The following is a 12,109-nucleotide window of genomic DNA, read 5'->3' as shown; positions in this document are numbered from 1 at the left end:
AACTATCCTCCATTAAAACACACACACACACACACACACACACACACACAGAAACTTGTCTAAGCTTACATATCTATAAATGAATCCAAAATCGAAACATACTCTTTTCCTAACACATCATACAAACATCTGGAATATTTGAAATATAATTTCTACCTTCATCTTATACACTGGATCAATGATTCCCAAGAGTAGTTCCCAGACCAAAAACATGAGCATCCGCTGAGAACTTGTTAAAAACGTCAATTTCCAGACGCACCCCACATCTGCCATTCAAAACTGACATTACAAGGGTAGGTATACGCAGTTACTTTCTCTTTGTATGGCAAATAAACCAATCTTAGCAGGAACATTAACACCTATCCTAGAGGAATTGTGAAACACCAGAACATATGTTTAGTCATGATCATGGTGAGTTCTACTCTGGAGATTTTGAACAAAAGACAGCTGACGTTCTATACAATAGCAAAATTTCAGCTTTACTTTAGGGCAGAGAATTTGATCAGTATATAGTTGACCCTTGAACAGCAGTGACATTTTTTTTTTTTTTCTACAGTAAACACTACAATGTCTCACAATCCATGGTTGGTTGGAACTGATGATGTTTTATGGTAGATATAGAGGAATCATATAGAGGGCTGACTATAAGTTATACTCCAGTTTTTGACTGCAAAAGGGCTGGTGCCCCGATCATCACATTGTTCAAGGGTTAACCATACTATCAATTTCTTGTGTGACCCTGGGCAATTTCCATAACCAGCCTAGGTCTTGGCTCTCCCATTAGTGGAATGAGAAAACTCTTATATCCTTTACAAGTTTATATTCTACTCTAAGAACTCTACATCTCTATGTTCTTTTATAAATATGATAAAAAATAAAAATCTGTGAAATAAGGTGACCTACTGGATTGAGTTAAGAATATGAAAATTTTTTTGATTTTTAAACTGGATCAGAGAAAGAAATACTTGCAAGGCATTTTAAGTTTTCATTATCCCAAGGCTGAAATTAAATCATATAGAGTATAGGGACCTCTCTAGAAATCCAATGGTTGATTCCACTCCTCCAGGCTCAATCCCTTGTCAGGGAACTAAGATCCCATATGCCATGTTCAGTTCAGTCAGTCGTGTCTGACTCTTTGTGACTCCATGAAATGTAGCATGCCAGGCCTCCCTGTCCATCACCAGCTCCCAGAGTCCAGCCAAACCCATGTCCATTGAGTCAGTGATGCCATTCAACCATCTCATCCTCTGTCGTCCCCTTCTCCTCCTGCCCTCGATCTTCCCCAGCATCAGGGTCTTTTCAAATGAGTCAGCTCTTCACATCAGGTGGTCAAAGTATTGGAGTTTCAGTTTCAACATCAGTCCTTCCAATGAACCCTCAGGACTGATCTCCTTTAGGATGGACTGGTTGGATCTCCTTGCAGTCTAAGGGACTCTCAAGAGTCTTCTCCAATACCACAGTTCAAAAGCATCAATTCTTCAATGCTCAGCTTTCTTTATAGTCCAACTCTCACATCCATACATGACCACTGGAAAAACCATAGCCTTGGCTAGATGGACCTTTGATGACAAAGTAATGTCTCTGCTTTTTAATATGCTGTCTAGGTTGGTCATAACTTTCCTTCCAAGGAGTAAGTGTCTTTTAACTTCATATGCCATGAGGGATGTCCAAAAAATAAAATACATATATAAAGAGTATAGAAAAATGTCTATATGATAACAAATTAATACTTTTTTATAAGTTATCTTTCTGGAGAGGCAAAAATACCACCAACCCACTCTCATGTTAAGCTTGCTACAGTGAAGAGCTTCATAATATACAAACTATGAACTTGAGTCCATATATTGTAGGATACTCAGATGGGGAATTCATAAGCCTGGGTTCTAAGTTTTCTAACTAAATATGACTTTATTCTGGGCTCTAAGACTCAACTGCTATACCTATAACATATCAACAGAGATGAAACTATCTTGTCTTAAATTTTTCTAAATCTAAAATGCAATCATTATTGCTATATCAGACCAGACATGAAGATGCATTGTTATGTAGGCACCTGCTAATGGCAGGTATGGCAAAAACTACTGGATGAGAGAAATGTAAAGCAATTAAAGAGAAGATTCAACAAGTTTTGGTCTGGGGAAGAGGCTGAAGTCACAGTCAAACCAAAATGAAATTATCCTCACAGTGAAGGCCATACTGATATATAAAAGTTAGCAGGAGTTTCTAGAAGAAAAGTCATACTGCTTTTTTAAAAGCAATATTACTTACTTTTCTAATACACATATGTAAGTAACATATTTAATTACATTAGGTGTGTATACAAGTATTATTGTTTTAGAGGATAAGGTGGAATAGCAAACCAGATTTGGCCTTACTCCCTAGGAATGGGCATATAGAATAAGGAACCTTTATATTGAGCTTCCCTGGTGGCTCAGACAGTGAAGAATCTATCTGCAAAGCAGGAGACCTGGGTTTGATCCCTGGGTTGGAAAGATCCCCCAGGGAAGAAAATGGCTACCTACTCCAGTATTCTTGCCTGAAGAATTCCATGGACAGAGGGGTTTGGCAGGCTATAGTCCATGGATTCACAAAGAGTTGGACTTGACTGAGAGACTAACACAGTACACAGCACCAAAATGTGCAGCAGGGCTTTCCACAAGAAAACCGTGGCAGAAGGATTAATTCAGCACTGTAGCTCTATGATTCGGAGAAGGCAGTGGCACCCCACTCCAGTACTCTTGCTTGGAAAATCCCATGGACGGAGGAGCCTGTTAGGCTGCAGTCCATGGGGTCGCTAAGAATCGGACATGACTGAGCGACTTCACTTTCACTTTTCACTTTCATGCATTGGAGAAGTCAATGGCAACCCACTCCAATGTTCTTGCCTGGAGAATCCCAGGGACGGGGGAGCCTGGTGGGCTGCCGTCTATGGGGTCGCACAGAGTCGGACACGACTGAAATGACTTAGCATAGCATAGCATAGCTCTATGATTTACCAGAAGTCCAGTCTTCTTCTTGACATGAGTTTGAGTAAACTCTGGGAGCTGGCGATGGACAGGGAGGCCTGGCATGCTGCATTCCATGGAGTTGCAAAGAGTCGGACACGACTGAGCAATTGGACTGAACTGAATGTGACTAGAGCAAAGAGCCAATGAGAAGATGAGGAAGAAGATGGAGAGTGAGATGAACCTGCAGAGGTGAGCAGTAGCCAAAGGAAACAGTGATTTGGAGACAATGCCAAAGAACTACTCTATCTTAAGAATGAGAAGTAGTCATGGAAAGGTTTTATGCAGAGTGATGATACAAAATTACCTGCCTTAACAAAAGATTCCTTAGTGGATCAAGAAAAGTTTTACTTTTTTTTTTTGAGGATCAGCAGGCTTGACTGAGTAATTTAAATTCCAAACAGTCCCTGGTGTTTTTCTGATTTGTCAGTGAGGCATTAAGATAAATAGGAGGTTCAGCAGCAGCAGCAGCAGCAGCATAGTTTGGGACGAACAGAAAACCCAGTTCCTACGAGTATATCCCATCGGTCACACAGCTGCATTCTAACGCTCCTCTGGGTACAGATGTGTGTGCCAAAAGCGGCACAGAGAAAATGCTCAGGAAAAAGTGACACAAATTGACTCTGGCAGTTATTTGGCTCATTTTTCAGAATCCATCTGTGAAACAAGTCCATTTTTCAGTAGCCAAATGTTGGAAAATGTTGGCAACTGACAGAACTGCCACCGGACCTACAGAAACCGTGCCTCGCTTCGTAGCACTGCTCCGTGAAAAAAAAAAATTTTTTTTTTTGCTATGCTTGCATAGGAACATCTGTGTTTTCATCAGGGAATGTGAAATATAAGCATAAAAGAGAATGGACTAACAGCATTAAAGAACCAGAACCACGTTTGATGTGGCATTTAATAGCAAAAAAGGAGGCCAAACCACATGACTAGTATCTATAAAATGGGTTAAAACCCTGAAATGAAAATAAAAACTGACTGTAAGAAAGAAACCCTCGCATTTTGGCTCTGCATTTCCGTGCCTGATGTGTCCCCTTTTCCTATACTTCAAATTTACTGCTTGTGTAGAAAAGTAAGGACGAGTGGCATGGGGAGATGAGCAGTGATAACAGAATCTTTTCTCTTTCAGTCTGTCTCTCTCTACCCTTGAAATCACTTCATCAGGAAGGCATTCCTATGTCCAACAGAGACCCTCACTGCAAAGAATTCTGATGGGTTCTAAAACCATTTCCCAGAGTTTTTCTTTTTTCCTTATAGTGTCACAATTGCTTTACCTGTTTAACAAAATAGTGCATGTGTCTATAGTAGAAAAATTCAGATCAAAGTTATATTTAGCAAGTGCACTAGACAAAAACACCCCTCCTCCACGCGCATGTACATGCACACACATACACACACACACACGCTGCTGCAGAGGATTTTAGAGTTAAGTCTATGTTTTTATGACACAATAAGTCTTTCTAAACATGAAACTATAAAGGAAAAAAATTTGGTTGACTTAACTATATAAAATGTTAAAGCTTTTACATAATGTAAAAGAGTGCTAAGCAAATTTTTAAAATCTACAATACACAGGGAAATAAGAATAATTCTGAAGTTATGATAGGCAAGTTCAATTTTGATCATCTTAGTTTTTGACAAGATCTATCATTTCCTTGGAGAATATATGGCATCTCAACAGCTTTGCCAAATAAATGGCAGAACACATTAACTTTGGAAAATGGAGGAATGAGTATTATTCACTTTTAATTTCACTAGGATAATAGTGCAGGACCCAAGATTAGACGGAAAAGGCACTGGCACCCCACTTCAGTACTCTTGCCTGGAAAATCCCATGGACGGAGGAGTCTAGTAGGCTGCAGTCCATGGAGTCGCTAAGAGTCGTGTCACTTTCCCTTTTCACTTTCATGCATTGGAGAAGGAAATGGCAACCCACTCCAGTGTTCTTGCCTGGAGAATCCCAGGGACGGGGGAGCCTGGTGGGCTGCCGTCTGTGGGGTCGCACAGAGTTGGACACGACTGAAGCAACTTAGCAGCAGCAGCAGCAAGATTAGACAATTCCTACTCTTTGTTTAATACTATGCCACCAGTGACTTGAAATGTTTCCCTACTTTTGCAAAAGGAGCCTTGAATTTTATTTTCCAGTGGGCCCTGCAAATTACATACTTGCCCCACACTTACTGTCCTTTTATAAAATGCCTGTCTACAAAATGACAAGCTTTGTGCCGAAGAAGAGTATCAAGATGCTGAAGAAATAGCTCTAGTCCTTAAAAGTTTATAGCTTAAAAGTAGAGTTAAGCTTAGTAGTGAGGTTATAATATAGTAGAAAACATGGTAGAAAGGAGGCTTCAGAGGAAGGAGAGGTTACTTCTCAGTAGAAACAAGAGTATCTATGGAAAGGGAAGCTTTTAGTTAGTTAAGACTTGAACACTGACTGTGGGGGAAAAGGCAACAGAGGCAGGATGCTGCGTAAAAGCACAGGGTCTGCTTGAGCACCTGGAATCATTAGGTTTGCCCCGGGGCAAGAAGAAACCAGGCTGAAAACGCAGGGAGCCACTGGCTGGGGCAGGACCTTAAATAACCAGTTAATGAGGCTATAGCTAATTCAGCAGGAATTGCCAGCCATTGAAAGGCTATAGAGGGAGCCAGCTGGTCACTGTCATCATTTAGGAAGATTAAAACCAGCCCGAGGCAACAGTGGTCACTGTGTCATCTCTCTGGACTTCCAGCCCAGTACTGCATATGCAAATGGTGTGGACTTGATGTTTCACAGAGTGGCCAGATGCAAAGTGACATCAAAGTCAGTGCCTCTTTTATATTAAATCAGTTAAACTCCACTTGCTCTAAGATGACCAACGTGGAATGTTCACAAATCCTAGAAAACCAACTTCTGTGGCTTAAGGTTTGAATTGTCAAAGTAGATGACAAATTTGAACAGCTCTGAGACTACAAAAATAAAAGTTTATCCAGGGTGAATCTCACTCACACTCACACACACACACACACACACACTCACACACACACACACACACACACACACACACACACACACACGGAGCACGGAGGCATCTCCAGTTTCCTGGAACTGTGCCTCTAAAAAGTTTTTGTTGGTGTCATGCAAGACAGCATTGCCACAATTCCATTTTGTTATGAAAACTTATGGAAGCTGAAGTCAGCGTGGTGAGTACCCAGCTCCTAGGTATGTGAGACAAATAGTGAGTTCTGTCCCACAAACAAGCATTTCACTGATTACCAATTGGGATCTTTCTGTTTCAGGGCTATGTCACAAGAAAATCAGTAACTTGCACTTTGATAGAGGCTTACAGTGAATATTCATTCTGTCTCCTTCCATCTCTCTCCATTCACATACACACATCTATATATCAATACACATATCAATATATATCTATATGTATATTAATACAAGTGCCATATCATTTGGCACTTGAATCATTTCCTTGTGAACTATACTAACATTTAAACAGAAACTCCCATTTCCACTTTTCCTAAGTGTTTCACTAAATCACACTGAGATAAAAAACTGACACCCTACCAACACAGTAATTTTTTTAACACATTATCACTTGACATATTTGAATTTTAGCAAGAATATAAAGAAAACTATGTGGAAATGAAAAATATATGAACAGTTAATCAGAAACAAACCAAAAGAAATATCCAAGTATACAATTGCATTTAAGAAAATTCAATGAATATCTATTAAAACTTTTGTATCACTGATGCAAAGTATGAATTTGATTTTTTTAGTTTAACTTAGGTCATTTATTTGCCAAAAATAAAAACATAAAATGAAAAGGCCAGTTTAACATTTTAGCTCTCAAAAATGAAAATGAAATCTTAATTGGTGTTGCACCCCCATTTAGCTCACATACTCTATATATAACTACTTAAAGATGATTCTATTTTCAAAAGAAAAATTGTACAAAATAACTACTTTCTGAAAAAAGGCAAAGTTGTCAGTATTATTTTTAATGACAAAATAATATAGTTTCTCTAAAATAAGCTTAGAGACAAATTAATTTCAATGAATACCAGTATATTCCTAAGAAATGAAAACTGGTGTTTCATTCCAATTGCCATGGTATATTGAGTTATTATGATAATATAAAGACACGAAAAGCCTTTGATACTTCAGAACTGCAACATAAAATGAATTTAATTTTGGAAATTAAATTCAGGATTAAAGGATAATAAGCTGTTTCTTGGAACTTTTTCAACTTAGTCATCTGATCTTTAATATGAAACTTCATATAAGAGATGATTCAGTCTTATACTGTGGGTTGCTTGAGAAGAGTTACAATATATTAACTGATAAATAGAGATGACCTCAATATCCTTTTTTGTTCATGCAGATACTCACTTGTTTCTCTCCTCTATAACAGAATATTGAATGAAACTCTGAAGTTCTGACTTAACCACATATCATGAAATTTGGCAGCAGAAATAGAAAGAAGCCAGTCCAAAATCTTGTACTTCCATAAATTAGTAGGCTAATAAGACGGAGATAAAGGCAAAAAGTGTTCCCTGGGCTGCATTTCAGGAAAAGGTTGAAAAGACAATAAAACACTCTCAGGAGAAAAGAAAAGCATCCTACCTTTTTAAAAATTCCATATACTCGGTATGCTTGATAAGTCCTGTCCTCATCATTATCGTCTGAAAACATTGTCGATCAATGGCCCAGAGTTTCACATTTACAAGAGCTGGGGGAAAAGAAAAAACAAATAGGCAAAAATTAGAGAACTTCAACAGTGAACTATACTGTGTAAAAGTAATGAGTTATTCAGAGGAATGAAAGTGATTAACCTTCGTTTAAAGCTAATATCCTAATGCTATTCTATTTAGTTAAGAAGACAAGTTCTTACAGACAAAATGTAGTTCATAATTTAACACTAGTATTACTATCTATAAGGAAGCTTCCTGTTACTCTTAGGTTCTCAAGGGATGATAAGGTCTAAGTACACACTGGAAGTATTTAGTTGTATACAAAGAAAATCACGTGAAGAGAGGTTCACAAGAAGTAACACTTGGTAATTAACCAGAATAGTGTTAATGACTCACATGATCATATTTTAATTGTAAAAAATGTAGGTATAAATTCAGGTTTAGGAGTTAATAGAATAGAAATAATAATTACAATTAAATTGTAACCTGCACCCACAGTTACCATACAAAACTATATTAGATACGTTTGTTGAATTTTAATTTCTGTTCTCCCATACCACTGGCTTTGACAATGATTAAGTACAGAAACTCAAAACCACAGGATAGATCACCATTTGATCTAATAAGTACATGACTAAAAGACAAGTTTTAGAAAAAAGACAGATGTTACGGTGTAAGAAAACAAAAATATTAAGATAAAACTTTCTTTTAAAAGAAGAGTATGTTAAAAATGTTGATAATTGAATCTGTGTGATGAGTATTTAACAGGCAGATTTTACTATGCTCTCTATTTTTATGTATGTCTGCAAATTTTCATAATGGACTTCCCAGATAGCACTAATGGTAAAGAATCTGCCTGCCAATGCAGGAGATGCAAGAGACGTGGTTTGATCCCTGGGTCAGAAGTTCTGCTGGAGTAGGAAATGTCAACTTACTCCAGTATTCTTGCCTGGAGAATCCCAAGGACAGAGGAACCTAGTGGGCTACAGTCCATAGGGTTTCAAAGAGTCAGACACCACTAAAGCTACTTAGCATGCACGCATACATCGTACCCACAGAGTAAAGGGTAGAGAAGGGCTGTGCACAGGTTTGAGCAAGACCAGTGAATGGGGCCAGGTTATAGTTCAATGAGGGAAATGGATAGTTCCCTCATTATATATATAGGGAAATATAGTTCAATGAGGTGGTGTGGGGTTAAAGAATCCACCTGCAATACAGAAGATCTGAGTTTGATCCCTGGGTCGGGAAGATATCCAGGAGAAAGGAATGGCTACCCACTCCATTATTCTTGCCTGGAGAATGCTATGGACAGAGGAGTCTGGCAGACTACAATCTATGGGGTCACAAAGAGTCAAACATAACTGAGCACTCATAATTTAATGAATCAAACATAGAAATATGAATGAATGCAGTTCTCTTTTCTTCACAGTTCTCAGACCAAGCCCAGTGAATGCAATAGATCAAGATTTGGGGTAAGGAAGTGGAGAAAATGTTGGAATAAGTAGGCCATGTATGTGCCCTGAGGGAAGATGCTAGAAGTAACACACAGAGGGAAAAGCTGATAAAAGGATTATTGAGTAAATAGAGTAAACCTTTATTTTTTTGAATTTTACCTAATTTTTCCTTGAACAATTATTTGAAGCTTAGAAAGAAAACATGACTTCTCCCTTAGCCAGTTCTTTACTGAAGAAAACAGATGTTCAGTTAAGTAGAAAAAGAACAAGGCAGCAAGGACTGGTATGTACATGGCTCCATTCCAAATAGCCTTCAAAAATGAACCTACATCAGAAAACAAAGCTCATCTCACAGGTATTCTCCAGTTACATTCTAGTTCCTTCGGTTGAATCCAGGCTCTTTTCCAGAACACCTGTTTACTTGAGATGAACCACAGAACTGGATGATACCACCACGAGGGACTGAGAAAATCTTGACAAGATTCATTAGAACTTTGAAAAACAACAGAAGTTGAACTAGGACAGAGATAGACAAAGGGCAGTCATGTGGGGAAAGCACATAAACGAGAACACCATTAGGAATGAGTCTGGGCTCTGGGAGTCCAGTGAGAGATAGTAACATACTGAAATGGCTGAGATTTCTACAGGGCTGCTACACAATTTGAGAGCAGGCTGATGCAGGGTCCTGGAAGCCAGGCAGAAGAAGCAAGGATTAATTTGATGAACAACAGGAAGTTAGTAGAGATCTTAAAAAAACAGAACAAAAGAACCACAATTTTAAAGGACACACCATGGGGAAATTAAAAAAAGTAAAATGCTTACTAGAAAAAAAATAGTATTTTCTATATTCACCATCATTTTTAATGTTTCCCAGGTATTTTGAGTATAGATACTCCTCCCTCCAAGGGACCAATTAGGATAACCAACAAATTGTGTTATTTTAAAAAATAGCAGCAATAAAAATAGCTTTACTATGATATGGGTTTTTTAAACACATCTCAAAGGCATGATTGGAAGCATAATGTTAGAATGAAATAAAGCATAGATGCATTTTAAGGCTCTGCCCTACAGAAAGACTTCACAATGAATACCCCTGGTAACAGTATATAAAGGCTTCTATTATAATCTCTGAAACCCAAAGATAAGATCATGGCGATAGCTGAGAAAGACTAATCTAGAAGGGACACATTGGATTCACAAACACCTTAGTCAAGCAGAATACAGACCATGACTAGTGTCATCAAATATGCACTTTATGTACAAACCGTGGGACAGAGCGGTAATATGAGGAAAGATCAGCGTGAGGAGAATTGTCTGATCATACACTGTGTGCCCAGATTCAGACAAGGAGTGATGAGCACGAGACAGAGGCCACAGTAGCTCAGGAATGAAGTGAGGAGGGTCTAAGTGAATAAGACAGCAATGGGAGTGACAGCAAAAGCTTGTGGGGGATGCAGGGCTGGGAGGGCAGTAGTGGGATATGTGTGTGTACTAAGTTACCTGCAGCATTGTTAGTGTTAGTTCACACTTCCAAGTCCATTTTCCATCTGTGGTCTCTCCTGATCAGCAACCTTTTGTCCTATGAATTGCTATAGCTGTATCTATCTGTGTCACTCATTAGCACTTTACACATGTTGCTAATACTGTCAATTACCTCTAATGTCTATATTATGTTACCTCAAATAAGAATGTGCCATATTCCCTCATAGAAAAGTCCCTGTCTCATTTCTTATAACCTCCCCCAACTCAAGAAACTTGCTTTTTATTTGATAACCACTGGGTATAATTGTTAATTAATATAATTCATTTACATGAAATTCACCTGCAAAATATATATATATATATGCCTAGTCAGACTCTAAGATTACATTTAAATATCTAAAGTGAATTTATTACATATCATGATTCATGTGTTGAAAAATGATCTCTAAAAATAAGTTCACAGAATTCAGTATTTTTATCTTCTACTTCCATTTACATGGCTGTTGAACTGTCTAAAACCATGTTTCAGATATTTTGTATGATAATGAATATGGCTTGAGGAAATTGCAAGTTTTTCCACGACCTTGGGCAAGATGCCAACATATTTTTTATATGCAGCCAATATACATATTAGCGAGGTCAGCATTTTATACAGGTGGGCAAGCATGACTAACAATCACCTTGCTGTGTTGTCAGAAGCATGGTTATATTGGAGCTGTGATTAGTATCTTGCTTCTTAAACAGACTGTTGGAGTATAAGTCTGTTGCTTCCAAAGCTTGAAGAGAACGCTTTTTAAAAAACCCATTTACCTTTGATCTTAAGTGGTGTATTAATCTCTATAGGGGATAAGCACTTCAGGAACAAAATTCCTGCGATTTTCACAATGATTGCTGTTGATGAACAAAGAAGTCAGAAGAGCATAAAGCAGAAAAAAGGTCTGGCTGAAGGTATTTTCTTTTTCATTCAATTATGTATCTAGAATTCTCTACTGAAACATTTGTCATTTTTTTCTTCAGGTTGAGGCCAGGTTGAACCATATGGAAAAGATACAAGTTACCTTTACCCTGGGATCTCTTAAGTGCATGAGTATACCAAGAATACCTTCAACAGAGGTAAAACTGGCCTTTGTTTAGGAGGCACCAAAATCACAGAAGAATGAGACATAAAACTGTGCTGGACTATGAAACCACAAATCTGGTTTGGCTGAAATTCTCCTATCAAGGAATGTATCTGTTGCCAAATTCAAATTTTGGAAGAATTCTCAGAAAGCATGTGTGGGTACAGAACCCATGACTCAAAGGTTTATTCTGCCTATATTTATTTCACACCAATCTAGTTGACACTATTGCTGTATATGAGGGACAGAAAATAGGCTGACAATTCCTGCCCTCAAGAAACTCATGGTCTAGTGCAGAGGCCAACAAACTATTGTTCCTGCCAAACCTGGTCAATGATTAGTTGCTTTCCTCACTTAGGAAATT

General features: G+C 38.1%; 1 protein-coding gene across 3 annotated transcripts in view; it reads right to left on the bottom strand.

The window, feature by feature from the left end:
• The window catches only part of PRKG1 (protein kinase cGMP-dependent 1), a 1,417,535-nt gene that overhangs the window by 502,529 nt on the left and 902,897 nt on the right, over positions 1-12,109 (bottom strand). For all 3 annotated transcript variants that reach the window (XM_027529231.1, XM_027529230.1, XM_027529232.1), the window contains one exon: positions 7,624-7,729. In XM_027529231.1, coding sequence (XP_027385032.1) covers positions 7,624-7,729 — 106 coding nt within the window. The remainder of the gene's footprint in view (positions 1-7,623; positions 7,730-12,109) is intronic.

Source organism: Bos indicus x Bos taurus, chromosome 26 (assembly GCF_003369695.1).
Source record: "Bos indicus x Bos taurus breed Angus x Brahman F1 hybrid chromosome 26, Bos_hybrid_MaternalHap_v2.0, whole genome shotgun sequence".
Taxonomy (NCBI): Eukaryota; Metazoa; Chordata; class Mammalia; order Artiodactyla; family Bovidae; genus Bos; species Bos indicus x Bos taurus.
This window is presented reverse-complemented; position numbering and strand designations above follow the sequence as displayed.